This window comes from Lactuca sativa, chromosome 1, assembly GCF_002870075.4.
Source record: "Lactuca sativa cultivar Salinas chromosome 1, Lsat_Salinas_v11, whole genome shotgun sequence".
NCBI lineage: Eukaryota > Viridiplantae > Streptophyta > Magnoliopsida > Asterales > Asteraceae > Lactuca > Lactuca sativa.
The window spans coordinates 117,978,338-118,001,040 of NC_056623.2; the positions used below are offsets into that span (position 1 = coordinate 117,978,338).

Here is a 22,703-nt window from a genome sequence, read left to right on the forward strand (position 1 = left end):
TTACATACAAGATTTTCTAATTTCTATTGGCTTTTGTCATTTCTTGACAAAAAGCTTATCTTAAAAAATGAACATCGAGTGAGTGAGAAGTAATACCTATTCTGGAACCCGAGTGTTTAAGAGCAATGTGCATGTACGTCTCAAACCAGTTGGGTTTGGCAAAATAAGTCTTAACACGAGACGCCGAAACAACATCAACACCATTTTTGGCATGATTAAGTGACTCAACCATTTTGATTAGGGCAGACCGAGCGTCATCTTCCTCAAAAACCCTGGTGCAATAAGCATGCATGTCAATGACATCATATTTATCCATTTCAGCAGCATCATTCATAATGTCTTTAACCATGTCAAACGAACGCTGTTCGCTAGTCACCCAATAGAAGTAAGCTCTTGTTGTTTCAAAGTTTGTTGGCCCTGATTTTTTCTTGTGCCATTCGCCAGTGCTACCATTTTCCTCTTCTTTGGCTTCAATGTTATTCAAAATATCTTTCACAATATTAATCATTGGGGTTGCTCCCATTCCTGACCCCACTAGTAACACCACGCTGTATTTCTTATAGTCTTGTGCTGGTGCTCCATATTTACCCTTGAATAAAACTTTTGCTAGTCTGTCAAAAAAAAGTTAAAACTAGTTATTAAGATCAAATCATAGTCATACACAAAAAATTATGACAAATATTTTGCTATATTTTTGTTACAAAAGATTAGGTTTCATATCCACATGCACAACACAGTGCTCTGTCTTTGACATGAATGTGCTTCCATGTAAACAAACCAACATCTCTGCCAATAATCTCCTGTAAATAGTACCTAAAATTTTCATACCATCTCCTGATTGGCTTACTACTTTCCGTTGTTTTCAGCTTTGGGCTTTCTGCTCTCTCGTTACCCTCTGGTGCTTGCAACAATATCTTCTCCAAATTCTCAATCTGTTTTAAATTTTCTCATTAATTAATTAAACACTTTCCCACAATTACCAAACTATATATATATATATATATATATATATATATATATATATATATATATATATATATATATATATATATATATATATATATATATATATATATATAATTTATTTGTGTTTAATCTAACCATGATGTAACCGTTGTTATCCGGGTCTAGCTCTTCCATGATCAATGCGGCATATTCGTCTGCTTGATTTTGAAGATGCGAGAGCTTGTTGGCTGAAGCACTAAGGATAATAATCTGCATCCCATGGGTACAGAATATATAATATTATTTGGGAATAATATTCTTAGACTATAAATAATTGATTAAATACATAATGTAGACCTCTCTGACATCGTTTTCTGTGATCCTACCGTCTGCATCTTTGTCAATCCTGCATTTATTTATATATTTAGTATATTTGTACGTATGATTCCCACCAAACAAAAATAATTAGTGTTTAATATTTTAATTAATCCTCACATGTCAAAGAAAGTGTGTAGCCTTGAGTCAAAACTCTGATCAGAAATTTGGTTCCAAAACTCATACATTTGATCTTTGTTAATCAATTCACCTTTTATGTTGGCCCTTAGAGATAATGAATCAAACAGCACCCCAGCAAAATCTTGGGAATCCTTGTTCATCCCTGGTATATTAAAATAGAAAAAATAAAAAATAAACGGAACCATAGTTAATAAAAAAACGAAGAACGAACATGCATGGTTGGAGTTATATATTGATTACCAATGCATTCCCAGAAATGCAACCGTGGAAGTAATCCATTGGTGTCCTTGGTGAGATCATCAAATCGCTTCTCAATGGCAACCCATGTCCTACTTTCCTCCTTGTTGCTAATAAACTCAAGCACCTTGAAAGCGACATCGACAGATTTACTCCTGTCTAATGGAGCCTTTGGTTGCTGTTTCGAGAATGTAGTCAACTCCTCAGACACCGACCCTGCAAGTAAGCCATTTGAATGCTGCCATTGAGTCATCACCAACATCCAAAGTGATTCAATGTAGTCGTCAATTTCAGACTTCACACTGTCAACACCCACAGCCTCGGTGTCTAATCTAGTTCTTCCATCACCCGTACCCATATTATGCATTTGGTTCCAAAACAAATTAACCAAAATGGAAATCACAAGGGGTATACCTGTTAATATGATAGAAAGCAAAATGCAATAACAAATGAATGAAACTAAGATATGAGATACATAGATCTAGAAAGTTATTTAATTACTGAATCGAATAAAAATAGAACAAATCAGAAAAGAAACCAAATGTTTCTTCATGCCCTAATTAGAAAGGCTCTTGATAGAGAATGTGTTATGGGTCTTATATAAATATATGGGCAAACATGGGGACCTAATTGTAATATTTATTATTTTCTGTTTTGAATCCTATCTACAATTATCTCAAGGATAGCATAAATAGAGTAGTCATAGAAGGTATTGAGTATTTTCGATTTTTTAGTTCACGACGTTAGCTTGGGTAGGAGGTCATCTCTTTAGTGAACCTTTCAGATTAGGGCACGAAGATAATCATTTGATTATCTTCTCCGATTTGTTCTAGTTTCATTCCATTCAATAAAGAACAGCTTTCTAGATCTATAATCTCATATTTTAGTTTCATTCACTGTTATTGCATTTTGGTTTCTATCAACTCTCCAAAGAGACAACCTCCTACCGTAGGTATTGCCGAAGACCAAATTCTTTAAAATACTCAATACCCGACTACTCCTATTTATGATAATCTTCAGATAATTTTAGATAGGGATGAGCATCAGAACTGGGTACCTGCTTTCGGAACCGGAACGGTCTTGAACGGTTCCACTTCCGGTTCACATTTTTTCGGAACCGCTACCCGCTGGGTACCCGCCGGAACCGGTGTATATATATATATATATATATATATATATATATATATATATATATATATATATATATATATATATATATACTATTAATATTAACATGTGTGTGTTATTGAGACCGATTTAAAATATATTTGTTCGATTTTGTCTGTTTTTGGTCCGAATTGATTCGATTTCGATTGAACTAAATTACGGTTTTATTGAAAGTTTTTAATAAAGTTGATGTAACCGGGTTACACACTCTTAGAACCGGAACCACCGGTTCCGGAAGTGGTTCCAAAAATTTAAAAACTGCCTGGACCGGTTTCGGTTCCGGTTTTAGCTTTTCAGGAACCGCCGGTTTCGGTTACGGTTCTCGCCAAATGAGGCGGGTACCTGCCTATGGTCATCCCTAATTCTAGATAGGGTTGAAAACTAAAAATGATAATTATTACAATTACGTCCCCCATATTTGTCCATATATTTATACAAGACCCATAAACCATTCTATATCATAGCACAAGAGAGAAAAATGTGAATAACATGTTGGGAGTTTTAAGTAACAAGATTTTTGTGAAACATAAGAGTTCTGGAAATCTCGAATAAAGTCCCATTATTATGGGCCAGTTTACTTTTTAACCTGTAGCACGCCGTTTATTTAATAAATAAATAAACAAATTAATGAATGAATAGTAGCCCTAAAATCAAATAATTATATAGCATGTTGTTGGTTCCGAGGAGTTAACTGGCATAATTTAGAAGTTTGGGGTTAAAAGCGTAAGTTTCAGATTTGTTATGTAAAAATTTATGAAGGCAGGGATTACTTGGTAAATTATTGAGACTTAATTTGAAAGATTTTGGAGGCTAAGGGGCTGAATGGTAACATATGGACTTCATTTGAGAATAATTTGTAAAGGAGGGATTGTTTGGTAACTGTTTGATTTATTATGAAAAAGAATTATAGGAGCAGGGTTATAATAGGTAAATAAGGGAGCTATTTCGAAATTATTTCAGAAGGGAGGGACTATTGTTGTCATTATGACAAAACATTTAGAATGGAGGCGGGTATATAATCCTCCTGAAACCCTAACCCTAGGAACCATATACTGGCCGCCACCCTCCTCCTCCAGCCGCCGTCATCTCTTCCATAGTTACCTTGCACCACCGAGCTCCACCATCATTGTGCCATTCTGTTGAAGACAAAAGCCACCATTAGATATCTTAGCATCGAATGATCGGAAGGAACACACCTGTGGTGTTGTTCTTGCTGTTTCCGGTGGAAGTCACCACCTTCTTCGCCTCTTCTTCTGCTCCGCCACCATCTTTTCTTCTCATTTTCTGATCGGGCAAGGTAGCCAAGCACTACTGTTCCAGTCGTGGCCACCGCCTAGTCAAGTTCATGCCATCGGAAGTTGTTGGTAACCGGAGGACTGTGGAGCAAGCCATGTCCGTTGTGTGTGGGTCGTTAGCCACCGAAGAGTAAACTGGAACGATCATCAGACCCATATCACTGCCGACGATAATGAGGAATCGCGAACCGACAAGGGCTGCTGCTAAATGTCATGACCGTCTTCCCGTGTCGCTTCCGCCACCGTTTCACCCCTTCAAGATTGAAATCCAAGAGTCGGTGTGTTTTCTGTTGATTTGTGTGTGTGTGTGTTATGTGTGGTTTTGTTTGACCGGAAAATCGAGAAAAGGCCACCACTACCACCGTGAGGTGGTGGCTGCCACCATCTACCACTACCGCTCACCACAAGGGTGGCTGTGTGTGTGTGTGTTTATCTATTAGTGTGTGTGTTTATTTTTGGGTTAAAGCATTGTAAATTGTAATTAATGAATAGTATAATAAAGAAAACTCATAACCACCACCGTGAGGTGGTAGCTGCCGCCTCTTGCCACCACCAGTCGCTGTGTTGGGTGGCGGTGTGCTTTGTGTGTGTTAGATTTCGTTAGGGATGCTTGGAAAAAATAAACTAGAACCATAACCACCACCGTGAGGTGGAGGCTGCCGCCGTGAGCTGCCATTAACCACCACTACCCGAGGTGGTAGTGGGTGGTGCCCGACTTAAGAAATCCCTAATTGACCTAATGAAACCCTAATAGGCTTAAAGACTTCGCTTTTGGGCCTAATTGGGTTGTGAGGGGTTAGAAACCCTAATAAGGGTTTAGAAAACCCTAAATTTGGATATATGGATTATGGGTTGTCGGGACCCGCATTTTTAGATGACTGGATTATGGATTAAGCCGACCACACTACATGATTGACCTAGCAGATTGATGGACTTAATGGATTAAGTCCTTAATGGGTTAAGTAATAAACACTTAACCCTAATCGTCATTTTATATGAAACCCTAATTTCACTTGGGCCTTGAGTTGGGCCTTTCTATTAGGCTTTGGTGATTGGGCTACTGATGGGCCATCCAAGAACAAGCATATGGACTAGAATATTTGGATTGGACTTTAGGATAAGGCTCATTGGACAGGCTTGTGCTTAATTGGGAAAATTAGGCCATAGATGGGTCATAACTGGGCCTTGATGATTTTGAGATATTGGACCATTGGATTGCCAAGTATTTGGTCAAGAATAAATGGTTGGGCCTTAAGGTAAGACCGTGTAAAGGTTTAGGCCCAATTTGGAAAATTGGTCCATAGTTGGGCCTTGGTTCATTGTTAGACTTTTGGGCCTTTGGATTGGGCCTTAGGCTTGAGTCAAGATAAGTTAGGGGTAAAATAGTCTTTTACCCCAAGCATGGACTTGTGGATATTTGTTGGGGACCCAATTATTAATTGGGTGTTATTTTGATGTTGACAGATATGAGAATTTGTCATTCAGCAATTAGGGTTTTGTCCGCGGGACTTCAGCAGTATGAGATGAGTTTTCCTCCGGTAGGAACGGGTCGAAGGCACCAATGTCGGCCCGTTTATGTAAGTTAGCGTATACAGGGCTTCGGTCCGATGCTCGTGTTAGCCCGATGCAGATTATGTGTTTCCAGACTTCGGTCCAATGTCAGGGCGATCATGTGAAGTGCTTATGTATGCTTGATGTATTTATGATTCTTACATGTTATATGTTATGTTTTCCAGGCTTCGGTCCAATGCCGGGGCAAGCCAGATGTATGCTAGCTTATATGTTATGTGTTCCGGGCTTCGGTCCGATGTCGGGGCAAGCCCGATACAGCTTAGCTTATATGTTATGTGTCATGTGTTCCGAACTATGGTCTAATGTCGAGGAAAGCTCAATGAATTTTTATATGATTATATTATGTGCTTATATTATATGATATGTTGTATGTATGCCGAGCGAGGCCTGATGCGAGACGCGGTCTAATGTTGGGGTAAGCCCGATGTCGGGTTCGTCCTGATGCAGTTGGGCAGAAAACCAAAGTGATGCTATTATTTCTTTATTTGTATGGTATATGGTAGTTTGGGGAGAGCCACTAAGCTTCCTGCTTACAATTTTCCTTTTTGGTTTCAGGTATTTCCACCAGCAAAGGGAAGAGCTAGGGATGATTGCATGGCACACACCACAACTTTTAGCCTGGGATGATTTACTTTGATGTTTTGACATGACTTTGATATATTGACAGTTGATTATAACATTTATGAGATACACGATATTTATGGTTTTTATATAATGTATGATACTCATGGTTTTTATTTATGTATTAAAACGAAATTTTCGGACTGCATTTTTAGGATGTTTCAAGTTGGTATCAGAGCCTTGGTTTGAGGGATTCGGTCACACTTTCAGGTGTGTCTGAACTGAAACTAAGGAATTAGTATAGAAATTTTCAAAAGAAAAACCATTTTATAAAAAGGACTTTGAGAAAAATAAAAGAATTTTAGAAAAAGCGAAAAAAAAAAAACTTTAAAAAGGAGAAAAGGGTGTGGTGCATGCAATCAGCCGAGCTCAAGTAAGTAATCCCAAATTACTCATACAAGTTTATGTTATGATATATATATATATATGAGAACTACATGCTAGATTAGGACTAAGGATCTTGGAAGGATGCCTTATGTGCCTATTATATGTGTATCAGCTTTATGATAGCTGCATGCTAGATCAAGACTAAGGATCTAGGAAGGATTCCTTATGTGTCTGTTATATGTATCTCAGCTTTATGAACCACATGCTAGTACAGATTAGTCAGTGATTGCCTGAATGAGATATGCTTGATTATGTTACTCAATGCTCGAATGCTACCTGATTTGTGCTTATAGGAGTCCTACTTATCTTTTACTAACTAGTAAACGAATATGTTAAGTTACATATTTTGAGGATTAAATAATTTCAGAAGGTTAGGTCTAGCTCTATCTCACAGCTTTTGTTTGAGTCTAACCGTTGTAGGGTAGGATCTCTCATTCAAAGAATTATCCAGTCTTAGTGATACGTAATGGTATTCGCAAGCTAGTTAGGGGGTATAGCAGGGACTTCTTATGCAGCTGATGGCGGAGAGTGATGGTTACCCTAGGGTAAGCCTTGGATTAGAGTAGTGCATGAAGTATTAGTAGTAGAAGGACTTAGTGGATTCAAGTCAATTCTTGAAGAAAGTATGGATAGATGTGGAAGGTAATATGGGCTCGTACTACTAAAAGCAGAAGATTCGTACTCGAATCAAGGAAGGCTGAGATGAATCCAGGAAACTTGTAGTATATGTGATGCCTCGAGATATGATTGGTATTCTGATATTCTTATAGTATACTTGAGTATGGTAATGCTACGTGGTAGATCAGATGTTAGATCTGGTGTCGGCAAGGGATCAGGCTCGGACTCTAGAGCCAGGCAGCTTGATGGTTAGATGAGGGAGTTCATTCCATCTGAGAGTACGTACAGTATCACTTACTAGACTCTTGTGATATTCGGTACGATCAAGGAGGGAATTTTAGATATTTGTGATGAGAGGATGAGGGCATTCTGCACTGAGATAGCAGCCATGATAGGGACGCATACGTTGATGTTTCGGGAAATTCTGAGGCCTCTAATTGAGATTCGGAGTTTCCTGGGTCTAGCGGGTTATTATCAGAGATTTATTTGGGTCTTCTCCAAGATTGCAGTTCCTTTGACCCGACTAACCAAGGAGTCGGTGGCCTTTCGTTGGGGCCTAAGCAGCCTTCGAGACTCTTAGACAACCGTTGTGCGAAACACCAATTCTCACCCTGCCCGAGGGTATAGATGATTTCGAGGTTTATTTTGTTGCTTCGGTCACGGGCATGGTTACGGTACTGATGCAGCGTGGTCACGTGATAGCAAGCCTTAAGGAATCAGGTTGGGGATTCCAGTCAGGACATGAGTTTAGTTCAGTGTTAGGTCAAGCGCGTGTTTGACCCATTATGGAAAGTGTTGTAAAACTGCAGGATAGTCATAGCATTCACTAGCAGCCAGATAGTGTGAGAAAGTATTGTAAGTTTGCGGGTGTAGCCGTAGCATTCAAAAGGTTGACTGATAGTGTTAGAGTGTTTTAAGTCTGGGGGTGTAGTCGTAGCATTTAGAAGGTTGGTAGATAGTTTTAGAGTGTTATAGGTCTGTGGGTGTAGCCGTAGCATTCACAAGGTTGGCAGATAGTGATAGAGTGTTGTAAGTCTGTGGGTGTATTTGTAGCATTCACAAGGTTGGCACATAATGCTAGAGTGTTGTAAGACTTCAGGTGTAGCCATAGCATTCACTAGGTTGGTAGATAGCATGGGAATGTCGTTAGATTACGTAAGAAATAGTAGTACCCACCAGTTCGGGTGTAGTAGTGAGGGCGTGGCAAATCCATAGATTCGTTTATGGATTTCCCCAGAGGAATTAGAGTTGGTGTAGCCAGGGATAAGACTGTCAGAACGCCACTACAGTTATGAGATCAAGGAAGCAATGGACTGATTAAGGTCGTTTGTGATATAAGGCTACCATTGGTAAGGTAGCAATCACTTTTAGCCTTGGATTTGGTGATATCAGGACTCGACGTATGGACCCGAGCAGTTAGATCAGAAGATCGTTAAAGCTAAAGTGGTAAGATAACTAGTGATAATTATTGACAGAGAAGGATTTCGTTCTGAAGTTGTGTGAGACGACTATGTGGGAGTCCTTTGGCTCCGCAACCGGGCCGGAACCCGATATCTTAGTTGATTAGAGTACGAATTGAGACCAGGCAGGTCTCGGTGGATTTTGGAAAGCAGCCATGTGGCAACATGTTGTTTCAGGCAGTTTCTGTGTTTGGGTAGTGTTAGTATTTGTGTTTTAGGTTGCAAGTACGGACGGAATAACTGGTTGATTGGGAAGTGACAAGTCACTCACAATGGGATTAGCTGATCCTAGGCCAAGTATAAGTGATCTGCAAGGATAATTACGTATGTGGTTCTGTTTTCTAGTGGGAACGTCGTGTTATCAAAAGTTGACTAGTCAGTTGAGAAACAAGTGGACTGGATTTAGCGATAATGATTCAGTATGGGCAGTCTTTCAGGGAGTCATACCTTCTTGAGACTACAGATTTTAGACTGGATGGATGTGATCATGTTGCAAGGAATTCGTTTATCATCATGTTTTAGAACCCTACGAGGATTGGTTACAGTTACCCGAGATTGTAGCCATGTTACTTGAGTAGTCTAGCATGTAAGGAATGGTAAGGAATGATTTCGAGGACGAAATCTAATTTAAGTGGGTGAGAGTTGTAACACCCCGTTTATTTAATAAATAAATAAACAAACTAATGATTGAATAGTAATTATATAGCAAGGTGTTTGTTCTGAGGAGTTAACTGGCATAATTTAGAACTTTGGGGTTAAAAGTGTAAGTTCCGGATTGGTTATGTAAAAATTTATGAAGGCAGGGATCACTTGGTAAATTATTGGGACTTAATTTGAAGATATTTGGAGGCTAAGGGGCTGAATGGTAACATATGGACTTCATTTGAGAATAATTTGTAGAGGAGGGGTTGTTTGGTAACTGTTTGACTTATTATGAAAAAAACTTATAAGAACAGGGGTATAATGGGTAAATATGGGAGCTGTTTCAAAATTATTTCTGGAGGGAGGGACTATTGTTGTCATTATGGCAAAACATTTAGAATAAAGGCGGTTATATAATCCTCCTGACACCCTAACACTAGGAACCATATACCGGCCGCCACCCTCCTCCTCCAGCCGCCGCCATCTCTTCCATAATTACCTTGCACCACCGAGCTCCACCATCACTGTGCCATTCTGTTGAAGAGAAAAGCCACCATTAGATTTCTTAGCAGCGAATGATCGGAAGGAACACACCCCGGGTGTTGTTCTTGCTGTTTTCGGTGGAATTTGACACCTTCTTCGCCTCTTGTTTTGTTCCGCCACCATCTTTTCTTCTCATTTTCTGATCGGGCAAGGTAGCCAAGCACTACCGTTCCAGCCGTGGCAGTGGCCAAGTCAAGTTCGTGCCGTTGGAAGTTGTGGGTAACCCGAGCATTATGGAGCAAGCCATGTCCGTCGTGTGTGGGTTGTGAGCCACCGAAGAGTAAACTGGAATGATGACCAACCCCATTTCATTGTCGGCGATGGTGAGGAGTCACGAACCGACGAGGGCTGCTACCAAACCTCATGACAGCCTTCCCGTGTCGTTGCTGCCACCATTTTCCCCTTCAAGATTGAAATCCAAGAGTGGGAGTGCTTTCTGTTGATTGGTATGTGTGTTGTGTCTGGTTTTGCTTAACCGGAAAATCGAGAAAAGGCCACCACCACCAGCATAAGGTGGTGGCTACCACCATCTACCACCGTCGGCCTCCATAAGGGTGGGTGTGTGTGTGTTTATCTATTAGTTTGTGTATTTATTTTTGGGTTAAAGCGTTGTAACTTGTGATTAGTGAACAATATAAAAAAGAAAACTCATAACCACCACCATGAGGTGGTGGCTGCCGCCTACTACCGCCACCAGCCGCCGTGTTGGGTGGCGTTGTGCTTTGTGTGTGGTAGATTTCGTTTGGGATGCATGGAGAAAAATGAACTACAACCATAACCACTACCATGAGGTGGTGGCCGCCGCCGTGAGCCGTCATTCACCACCACTACCCGAGGTGGTAGTGGGTGGTGCCCAACTTAGGAAAACCCTAATTGACCTAATAAAACCCTAATGGGCTTAAAGACTTAGCTTTTGGGCCTAATTGGGTTGTGAGGGGTTAGAAACCCTAATTTTTGATATATATAGATTATGGCTTCTCGGGACCCGCATTTTTAGATGACCGAATTGAGATTATGGATTAAGCCGACCACACTACATGATTGACCTAATAGATTGATGGACTTAATGGATTAAGTCCTTAAAAGGTTAAGTAAGCAACATTTAACCCTAATCTTCATTTTTATATGAAAACCCTAATTTCAAGTGGGATAAAAGTTGGGACTTTCTATTGGGCTTTGATGATCGGGCTATTGATAGGCCATCCAAGAACAAGCATATGGACTAGAGTATTTGGATTAGGCTTTAGGATAAGCCCCATTTGACAAGCTTGGTCCCAATGGGTAAATTGGGCCATAGATGGGCCATAACTGGACCTTGATGATTTTGAGATATTGGACCATTGGATTTCCAAGTGTTTGGACCAGAATAAATGGTTGGGCCTTAGGGTAAGACCATGTAAAGGTTTGGTCCAAATTTGGAAAATTGGACCATAGTTGGGCCTTGGTTCATTATTAGACTTTTGGGCCTTCGGATTAGGCATTAGGCTAGAGTCAAGCTAAGTTAGGGGTAAAGTAGTCTTTTACCCCAAGCATGGACTTATGGATATGTGTTAGGGACCTAATTATTAATTGGGTGTTATTTTGATATTGGCAGATTCAGGAATCTGTCATCCAACAACTAGGGTTTTGTCCGCGGGACTTCAGCAGTATGAGAGTTTCGTTTTTGTTACTTCTTTTCATAGTTTATTTTTAGTAAAAACCATCTCATTTTGGTTAATCTTCATGCATAATTTATCTTTTTGTTATTTTTCTCCTTTACCGGGTGCTTTCCAGTATTTTGAGCTTATTTGTAGGATTTATCGAAGACTATTTGTTATTGGATGTATGGAAGGAGTGCGGGACTATTGGAGGCTTGCAATTTGTTCATTGACTTGAAGTGGCTTGGTGTCAATATAAGCAAGAAGCGCGTTAGACTTAAATTTCGAGCGGGACGACGAGGACTTGAGCTGTGGGAGATTAAAGGAGTATTGGATCATCTTTGAAGGATTTGTAAAGCATAATTAGGCTCTTAAGAGTTGTGCATGTGGGCTGAAGGATGAATGAGAAGATTGGGCTGGATTATATATTAAATGGGCCAAGGCATACAATTAGCGAGACCCATGCGGTCTGCGTGGATCCACAAACAATCTATGTGGATCGTGATGTGGTGAATCCGGGTTTTTGACTTTTTGACTATATTTTGGGAAGGTTGGTGGAATGCTTTTGGGGGACTTTTGGATCCAAATTTTTACACCTATTTACTGTTTTTTTAGGAAGAATAGGGGAATATACATGGAGGAACAAACACTTTTGCTCTCTAGAAGATTTAGAGATTTAGAAGCTTGGAGCAATTTTTCTTCCAACTTGCATTTTGAACAATGTTTGGTATCCCTAATCAACTTTGCATTTCTTTCATTTTGGCCATGCTTAGCTAGACTCATATTCGGTTGACTTGATGCAATTGCTTGAATGTTTTGGTTGTTTTTAAGAACTCCATGATCTTGTGTTGAAAATCTATTATTATATTTTCTATGAAAACTTCCTTAATGTTTATATATCTCTAGTCGTGAATATTGATATGTGAATGTTATTTTTGTTGCTTGAATTCTTGGCTAAGTAATGGGTCTTCAATTTAACAAGCAACAATTAGCTTAAATGTTTGTTTTCATTTCTTTTAGACTAATAAAATATTTTCTCCATAGTAATAGTGAAAGAAATATATTACTCTTTGGACTTAGTGATTCTTAAAACCTAATGCTAATTGATTTTCACAAAATTACTTGCTTCATTAGTTTTGTGACTTTGATTTAGGAAATGTGTTATGAGCTTATCTAGCTATTTTAATATAAAAGAAGAGTTGAGGCAAGTTATGCTTATAAATTGCTATAGTCAGGTTAGATCTTTAACCACAAGTATTGCACCTTAGTGTTTTCATGATTATTTAACCAAATGTTCAAGTAATGATCGTCCAATGTCAACCATCTTTCTCTCATTCATTTTATATCAAACTTTACTTTTGTTTATTTGTGTTTTTAAATCCTAGCTTAATTCTAGTTTTCTTTTAAACATCTCAAAAGATCAACCCCTCCCCCCAATTTTTATTTTATTTTAGTTTTACAAGTGTTTGTACAACAAGATTTCCACAGAAATAACGAATTGCGCCAATCTCTGTGCATACGATCCCTTTACCACTATACAATATTTTAGTGTGTAACATTTACGGTATTTATTTTGTTGGCCTCAACAACCATCAAAATTTGGCGCCGTTGCCGGGGATTGGTTTATTTTTAAACAATTTGTTTTTGTATACCCAGATCTCAACTTCCAGGTGCTTTGATTTATAATCTGAAAATTGAAAAAGAAGCAAGACATTTGGCGAAGGAAAAGGTAATAGAACGTGGTCAAACTTCAAATCCTCATGAGGACCCAGATGTTGAAAGCGCTTCATCAAGTGACATAGAACTCAATTCTAGTCCTGACCCTCGCCAAGAAATTCCCAAAACACCACCCCTACAACAATATCCACCCATTATTGAACCAATTGCAATGGCGGACGGAGGACAAGCTCCCGAAACAACCTTGAGGAAAATGATGGAAACCGATGTCACAAAAACTCCAACCGGTATCAATTACCCCGTTTTGGAAGGAGATTCTGAATTGAAGTCAAGTCTAGTCCATCGCCTTCAAACTTTTCATGGATTGGAGCATGAAGACCCCCATAAACACTTGAAGATGTTCCACATTATTTGCACTAGTATAAAGCGACAAAGGTCAACCGATGACCAAATCAAGCTAAGGGCATTCCCCTTTTCATTAGCCGATAAAGCAAAGGATTGGCTATTCTATCTTCCCATAGGGTCAGTCAACTCATGGACATACATGGCAAGAGCTTTTCTTGACAAGTTCTATCCCGCTTTAAGAGTCTCATGTCTTAGAAATGAGATTTGTGGAATCCGCCAAGGTCAAAATGAGACTTTTCATGATTATTGGGAGAGATTTAACAACTTGTGCTATAGTTGTCCACAACATCAAATTCCGAAACAACTCCTCATTCAAGAGTTGTATGAGGGATTGTTGCCAATGGAGAGAAGATTACTTGATGCCTTGAGTGGAGGAGATGTATTTAGTAAAACTCCACAACAAACAAGACAACTCTTCAACACAATAGTCGCTAACTCCCAACACTTTGGTCCGCGCCAAGATATGAAGACGGAAACTCAACAAAAAGTCAATGAAGTGTGAACATCGAATCTAGAGTCTTAACTCAAATATTTAACATCCGTTGTTCAAAAGTTAGCCATTGGACAAACTCTACAAGTGATGGTTTGCGTGATATGCGCAACAATCGGACATCCTACGGATATGTGTCCAATTCTCCAAGAAGATGCGGAACACGTGAATGCCACCGGAGAATTCCAAAATTACCACAACAAGCCATCCAGTTACCAAAATGCGTACAATTCAAGTTTGAAGCCAAATCCCAACATAAGCTACAACGCAAGACTATTGCCACAAAATGCAGTGGTTAGACCCTCCTACTCACTACAACAACCTCACTACCAACATCCACAATCAACCTATCAACCCAAACTGCACCCTCCACATCATCACCAACAACCTCCTCAATCCCAACCATGTAGCTACGGAATGTCTCTTGAAGACGTTGTCGAATCCTTAGCCACTAGCACCCAATAATTCCAAAAAGAAACAAGGACTAGTATCTCCAACCTTGAAGCACAAATGGGAGATATAGTTACATATATTAGCAAGTTGGAGTCACGTGGCAAACTCCCTTCTTAAACCAAAAAGAACCCAATGTCAATGTGGTGACCATGAGAAGTGGCAAACAAAACGGAGAAAGTAGTTCAAAGAAGAAGTCAAGGGAAGAAGAGGAAGAAATATAGATCATTCCCATTGAGGATCCTATAGCCAAGAATGATACACAAGCCGGAGTTCCAAAGAAGACCATTCCCTAGTGACATCAATAGCCACTCAACCGCGATTCCCCTCCCAATTTGCAGCTTCAAAGAATAATATGGAGGAGAAAGAGATTTTGGACACCTTCTGAAAGGTGGAAGTAAACATCCCTTTACTTGATACAATCAAACAAATTCCTAGATATGCAAAATTCATGAAGTAACTTTGTACCAACAAGAGGAAATTGAAGGGAAATGAGAAAATCTCAATGAATGAAAAGGCATCTGCAGTTTTACAAAGGAAACATCCACCCAAGTGCAAAGATTCGGGAATGTCTATGGTTCCTTGAAAAATTAGAGATGTCACCTTTAGTAGTGTCATGCTTGATCTTGGTGCTTCTATCAATTTCATTCCCTTTTCAGTGTATGAATCATTGAATGTTGGTCCTTTAAGTGAAACCGTTGTCATAATCTCTCTTGCGGATAAATCAAGTGTCTTTTCTAGAGGTGTTTTGGAAGATGTTTTGGAAGATGTTTTGGTGCAAGTGAACCAATTGGTCTTCTCGGCGGATTTCTATTTGATTGATCAAGAAGAACAAGTGTCCTCCAAGTCGGCTCTAACTTTACTTGGGAGACCATTTTTGAAAACGGCTAGAAAAAAGATTGATGTGTATGCGGGAAGCTTAACGATGGATTTTGATTGGGAAACGACAAGTTTTAATATCTACGATGCTCTAAGATATGCTAGTGATGTTTCATCCTTGTATTTTGTTGATGTTGTCAAACCATTAACCCAAGAATTGTTTGATTTGTCTAATGGTGACATGTTGGAGATGATTTTGAGCAACGGATTTGATTCTGGAAATTTAGCCAAGAAGTTGAAGCTCTACTCATTAGACCTGGAAGTTGAAAGATTGGTTAACAATTTAGAGCTCAAGAAAACCACTTAGTTCCGTGTGAAGCGAATTGAACTACCTCAAACTCACACAAGATTGTCACCCTCCTTGTTCAACCACCGGAACTAGAATTGAAAGTCCTACTTCAACACTTGAAGTATGCATACTTGGGAAAAAACGAGATTCTTCCTAACATTTCAAGTCATTTCATAGAATGTGAAGAAGAGCAACTCCTCAAGGTGTTACAGGAACATAAATAAGCAATGGTTGGACGATTGCGGATATCAAGGGATTGAGCCCCTCCACTTGTAAGAATAAGATCTTTATGGAGTATGAATGCAATCCGAGTCGGGATGTGAAAAGAAGATTGAACCCGCCTATGATGGAGGCTGCGAAGAAAGAGATTTTGAAGCTCCTTGATGCGGGGATGATCTATCCAATCTCGGATAACAAGTGGGTGAGCCCGGTACAAGTTATACCAAAGAAGACGGAAATCACGGTGGTCGAGAACAACAAATGTATGATGGTCCCCACCCGCATACCAAATGGGTAAAGAGTATGTATTGACTACCGCAAACTCAATGCAAGCAGAAGAAAAGATCATTTCTCATTACCTTTCATTGATCAAATGTTAGAAAGGTTGGCTAGAAAATCTTATTATTGATGTCTAGACGGGTATTCCAGTTTTCACCAAATCTCGATGGCACCGGAAGACCAAGAAAAGACAACCTTTACATGTCCATTTGGCAGTTTTGCATAACGGAGAATGCCGTTTGGATTGTGTAACACCCCGACCACTTTCCAACGTTGTATGGTAAGTATTTTTTCGAAATATGTTGAAAACAAAATTAAGGTTTTTATGGATGATTTTACGGTATATGGCAACTCTTTCCAAGAATGTTTGACTAATCTCACCAAAATTTTGAAAAGAAGCATTGAAACAAATTTGGTTCTAGATTTTGAGAAATGTCATTTCATGGTGAGTCAAAGTTTTATTTTAGGTCATATTGTGTCAAAGAAAGGAATCAAGATAGATAACGCTAAAATCGATGTTACTCAAAGCTTACCTTACCCGACTTGTGTTCGGGAAGTTTGTTCTTTTTTAGCTCATGTCGGATTTTATCGAATGTTCATCAAGGATTTTTCAAAGATAATAAGACCAATGTGCCAACTCTTGCAAAAGGAGGTTTCTTCGAGTTCATTGAGGCGGGAAAAGAAGCTTTCGACAAGCTCAAGGAATTGCTTACATCTGTCCCCATCATACAAGCACCAAATTGGGATCTCCCCTTCGAGATCATGTGTGATGTAGGCAATTATGTTATTGGCGACGTTTTGGGTCAAAAGAATGGAAGAGCCTCCCATGTGATCTATTATCGAGGACACTAGACTATACTCAAAGCAACTACTCTACCATGGAGAATGAGCTATTGGACATAGTGTTCGCTGTAGAGAAGTTTAGGCAATATCTACTTCGTACCAAAGTTATAGTGTATTCGGATCATACGGCTCTCAAGTACTTAATGACAAAGAAATATGCAAAACCAAGACTCATTCGGTGGATCTTATTATTACACGAATTTGATTTGGAAACTCGGGAGAAGAGCGGATGCGAAAACCTTGTTGTCGACCACCTAAGTCGGATCACTTCAAATGAAACTCCCCTCTCGTTGCGGGACGAGTTTCTGAATGAGCATCTCTTTTCACCTACTCAATATATTCCTTGGTATGACGATTTCTTTAACTTTTAGGTAAAAAAACATGGATCCTGACACATTCACACACGCTCAAAAAGCAAAATTGAAAAGTGATGCAAAATATTACGTGTAGGATGAACCTTATTTGTGGAAACATTGTCACGATCAAATCATTTGGCGACGTGTGCCTCAACAAGAACATGAATCCATTTTGCAATTTTGTAATGAATTTGCTTGTGGAGGACACTTCGGACCTAACCGAACTTTGAGAAAGGTTCTTGAGTGTGGCCTATTTTGGCCAACCATGTCACGCAATTGTTATTTGTTTTGTAAAAGTTGTGAACGGTGCCAAAGGACGGGGTACATTTCACAAAAAATTCAAACACCACAAAATCCAATCCTTGTTTGTGAAGTTTTTGACGTATGGTGGATTGATTTTATGAGCCCATTTCCCGTCTCATTTGGTAACGTTCATATTTTGCTCGCGATTGACAATGTCTCTAAATGGGTTGAGGCCAAAGCCACAAGATCGGATGATGCCAAAACGGTTATTGACTTTTTCAAATCTAATGTCTTTGTGAGATTTGGTGTGCCTAGGGCGTTGATTAGTGATCGAGGGACGCTTTTCTGCAACAAGATGATAGAGGCTTTATTGAGAAAGTACGTGACCCATCGTGTCTCAACTGCCTACGACCCTCAAACAAACGGTCAAGCGGAAGTTTCAAATCGTGAAGTGAAGAGTATTCTTCAGAAAACTGTGAATCTGACAAGAAAGGATTGGAGTTTGAGGCTTGATAATGCCTTGTGGGCCTATCGGACCGCTTACGAGACCCCAATAGGAATCTCCCCATTTAGGTTGGTTTTTGGAAATCCATGTCATCTTCCCGTCGAATAGGAGCATTGTGTATTTTGGGTGGTAAAGCAATGCAATTTCAACATTGACGAGGCGGGAAAACATAGGACACTTCAACTTCAAAAGTTAAAAGAATTGAGAAATGACTCTTATGAAAAGTCAATGATTTATAAGGAGAAAACGAAGCTTTTCCATGACAAGTCCATCATCCGCAAACATTTTGATCCGGGACATAGAGTATTACTTTACCATTCGCAATTGAAATTATTTCCTGGAAAGTTAAGATCATGGTGGATTGGGCCTTTTGTTGTTATAAAAACTTTTGACCATGGGGCGGTGGAAATACAAAGTGAAGAAATGGGACAAATTTTCAAAGTCAATGGGCATCGTTTGAATCCATTATATGAAGGTTTTAATGCAAATTCCCTTGAAATCATCCATTTGGATGTCCCGAGGTGTTGAATCAAGCTGGCAGGAAGTCTCGTCAAAGAAGTTAAAGAACGACATTTTTGGAAAACATAATGTTTTCATCATTTCTAATTTCGAATAATTGTTATAGATAAATCCTTTTTGCATTTCACACTTCCTCTTCTTCCTTCTTGCAATAAAAGAGTGTTGAATTTTAAGCCCAGGTATTCATTTTGGTCAAGGGTGAATATTGGGGATTTTTCACGGGTTCACAAATGGTCCGCACGTACTCTGAGAATCGTCTTCGTGGACCCAAAACGGACCGAGTGTGGTCACCCTTGTCGACCGCGTCATTATTCAAAAGTGGGGGGTTTACAGAACATTTTTTGCCGACCACGTGTGGCCGAGGGTTTATCCGCGTGTCCTATACACGGACCGCGTGTTATCACTGGAAAAGATCGCGTGAACATTCGAAGAAGAGATTGCTTTAGCAAGATTCATGCAGACCGCATGTACTCGAAGAACCGTCTGCGTGAGTTGTTGACTTTAGTTCACCCGGGTTTTGACCACGAATTAAACAAACAAAAGCCATCAGCCGACCATTCTTCCCAATTCTTCTTCTTCTTACTCTTCTATCCTCCATTAAAACTCCCCCACCTTCAACACCAAAACTTAATTTCCCGTAAAACCGCCAATCGAAATTACATGAAACCACCGCCATTCTCTCCCATTTTTCGAGCTCTACAAAACCCACCCAAAAACCACTCCGATCTGTTACCGGAATTTCTGGCGCCATCACCACAATCCCGCCACTTTTCGGCCACCTCTCACAATTCCGACACCACCATTGTACTCCTTTTGATCAGGGCTACAAACCCCACAAAAAATATTCATCGAAGCTCGCCGGAAAATTTAGCCAGAATCTCAAGCCGTTGCAGGATTTCTCGTGTTTTTGCGGTAAATTACTTCTCATGGGGAATTGAGCAAAGCTTCAAGCTTAGGCTGGAGTGTTGGAAGATTTTCAAATCCCGAATTTTCGCGCGCAAATTTTCGACTTTCAAAAGTCGTGGTCACCAACGAGTAGATTCTTTCCTTGACTTTAATTTACCAACATGCATGCTTTAGAACAACAATTTATATGGTATTTCATCAAATGAGGCTAGGAAATATTTCTTGCTTTGATTATTGAACCCTTTTAGAAATTCATAGGGAGTTGATTTGTGATTTGCATTGAAATATTATTTGTTGGGATTGTGGTCCGTGTAGTTTTTAATTTCCTTACAGGTTGATCAGGTCCATGGAGAGAAAGTGTTCGGCTGCCGCCCGAGGCAAGGCCCCCGCTAGAGCTTCAAATGCGAAACCAAACATTCCAAGGTGTCGGGACGCAAAGGCGATTGAAAACTATAGCAAATGTTTGCCTAGAAAAGTTGCCTCAACTAAATTTGTGTGCAATACCACGCTTATTTCATTAGGGGTTCTTGAGGGGGTCACTCAATTGTTCCTTAACATCGGGTGGACAGCGAGAGAAAAAAGTTGCATTCCAACTTATGGGGAAGTGGGCGTACATTGATTTTGCAAGGATAAATGACATCTTGGGCTTACCTTCCTCAAACGCATTCGTGACTTTCTACTCCTTGCTTGCCGAGTTCAACCACGATGTCATTTATCCTTGCAAAATCCATGTACGCCTGCTCCCCCATAAGTTGGAATGCAACTTTTTTTCTCTCGATGTCTAACCCGTTGTCGGCAAAGAACTCTCTAGTAGGGAGCTCGTAAGTGGTTCGAGGAAGGTAAGCCCAAGATGTCATTTATCCTTGCAAAATCAATGTACGCCTGCTCCCACATAGGTTGGAATGCAACTTTTTTTCTCTCACTGTCTAACCCGCCGTCGGCAAAGAACTCTCTAGTATGGAGCTCGTAAGTGTGTGCCATGAGATTTAGATGGCTTTCCCACCCAATGTTATGAAACAACTAGGTGGCCCCCTTAGAAACCCCTAATGAAATGAGCGTGGGTTTGCACACAAATTTGGTTAAGGTAACTTTTATTGGCAAACTTTTGTTATAGTTTTCAATCGCCTTTACGTCCTGAAACCTTCGAATGTTTGGTTTCACATTTTGAGTTCTAGCGGGGGCCTTGCCTCAGGCGGCAGCCAAGTGCTTTCTAGCCGTGGACATGATCAACCTGTAAGGAAAATAACAACTACACGGACCACAATCCAAACAAATAAATATTTCAATGCAAATCACCAATCGACTCCATATGGATTCTAAAAGGGTTCAACAATCAAAGCAAGAAATATTTCCTAGCCTCATTTGATGCAATACCATATAAATTGTTGTTCTAAAGCATGCATGTTGGTAAATTAAAGTCAAGGAAAGAATGTACCCATTGGTGACCACGACTTTTTAAAGTCGAAAATTTGTGCACGAAAATTCGGGATTTGAAAATCTTCTAATACTCCACCCCAAGCTTGAAGCTTTGCTCAATTCCCCATGAGAAGTAATTTAGCACAAAAACCCGAGAAATCCGGCAACGGATTGAGATTCAGGCAAAATTTTCCGGCGAGCTTTGAGGAATATTTTTAGTGGGGTTTGTAGGCTTGACCAAAAGGAGTACAATGGTGGTGTCGGAATTGTGAGAGGTGGCCAGAATTGGCCGGAAAGTGGCAAGATGGTGGTGATGGCGCCCGAAATTCCAGCAACAGATCAGAGCGGTTTTTCGGTGGGGTTTGTGGAGCTCGAAAAATGAGAGATAATGGTGGTGGTTTCACGTAATTCCGACCGGCGGTTTGACGGGAAATCAAGTTTTTATGTGAAGGTGGGGGAGTTTTAAAGGAGGATAGAAGAGTAAGAAGAAGAAGAAGAATGGGGAAGAAGGGTCAGCTGATGGCTTTTGTTTGTTTCATTCGTGGTCAAAACCCGGGTCAACAGAAGTCAACAACTCACGCAGACGGTTCTTCGAGTACACGCGGTCCACATGAATCTTGCTGAAACAATCCCTTCTTCGAATGTTCACATGGTCGTTTCCAGTGATAACACGTGGTCCGTGTACATGACACGTTGACAAACCCTCAACCACACACAGTTCGTGTAAAATGAACTATAAACCCCCCACTTTTGAAGAATGACGTGTTTGATAATGGTGACCACACTCGGTCCATTTTGGGTCCACGCAGACGATTCTCAGAGTACACATGGACCATTTATGAACCCGTTAAAAATCTCAAATCTTTGCCCTTGACCAAAACGAATATCGGTGCTTAGAATTCAACACTCTTTTATTGCAAGAAGGAAGAAGAAAAAATGTGAAATGAAAAAAGGATTTATCTAAAACATTTATTCGAAATTAGTAATGATGAAAACATTATTTTTCCTAAAAATGCCCTTCTTTAACGTCTTTGGCGAGACGTCCTTCTAGCTTGATTCAACACCTCGGGACATTCAAATGGATGATTTCAAGGGCATTTGCATTAACACCTTTATAGAATGGATTCAAACAATGGCCATTGACTTTGAAAAATTATCCCGATTCTTCACTTTGCATTTCCACCGCCCCATGGTCAAAAGTTTTTATTACAACGAAAGGCCCAATCCACTATGATCTTAGCTTCTTGGGAAATAACTTCAATCGCGAATGGTAAAGTAATACTCTATGACCCGGTTTAAAATGCTTGCGGATGATGGACTTGTCATGGAAAAGCTTCGTTTTCTCCTTATAAATCCTTGAGTTTTCATAAGAGTCATTTCTCAATTCTTCTAACTCTAGAGGTTGAAGCTTCCTATGTTTTGTTGAAATTTCATTGCTTTACCGCCCAAAATGCACGGTTCTCCAATTCGACGGGAATATGACATGGCTTTCCAAAAACCAAACAAAATGGGGACATTCCTATCGGGGTCTTGTAAGCGGTCCAATAGGCCTACAAGGCATCATCAAGCCTCAAACTCCAATCCTTT

General features: G+C 39.9%; 1 protein-coding gene across 4 annotated transcripts in view; it reads right to left on the reverse strand.

Moving 5' to 3' along the window:
• The window catches only part of LOC111898052 (respiratory burst oxidase homolog protein C), a 30,411-nt gene that overhangs the window by 469 nt on the left and 7,239 nt on the right, over positions 1–22,703 (reverse strand). For 3 of the 4 annotated variants that reach the window (XM_052763757.1, XM_052763751.1, XM_052763756.1), the window contains 6 exons: positions 1,702–2,112; positions 1,441–1,603; positions 1,303–1,351; positions 1,102–1,215; positions 814–932; positions 97–611 (listed from right to left, as the gene is read on the reverse strand). In XM_052763757.1, coding sequence (XP_052619717.1) covers positions 97–611; positions 814–932; positions 1,102–1,215; positions 1,303–1,351; positions 1,441–1,603; positions 1,702–2,065 — 1,324 coding nt within the window. In that variant the 5' untranslated portion in view covers positions 2,066–2,112. Of the gene's footprint in view, positions 1–96; positions 612–813; positions 933–1,101; positions 1,216–1,302; positions 1,352–1,440; positions 1,604–1,701; positions 2,113–16,861; positions 20,049–22,703 lie in introns of those variants that run through there. The other variant, XM_052763753.1, reaches the window with a different exon arrangement.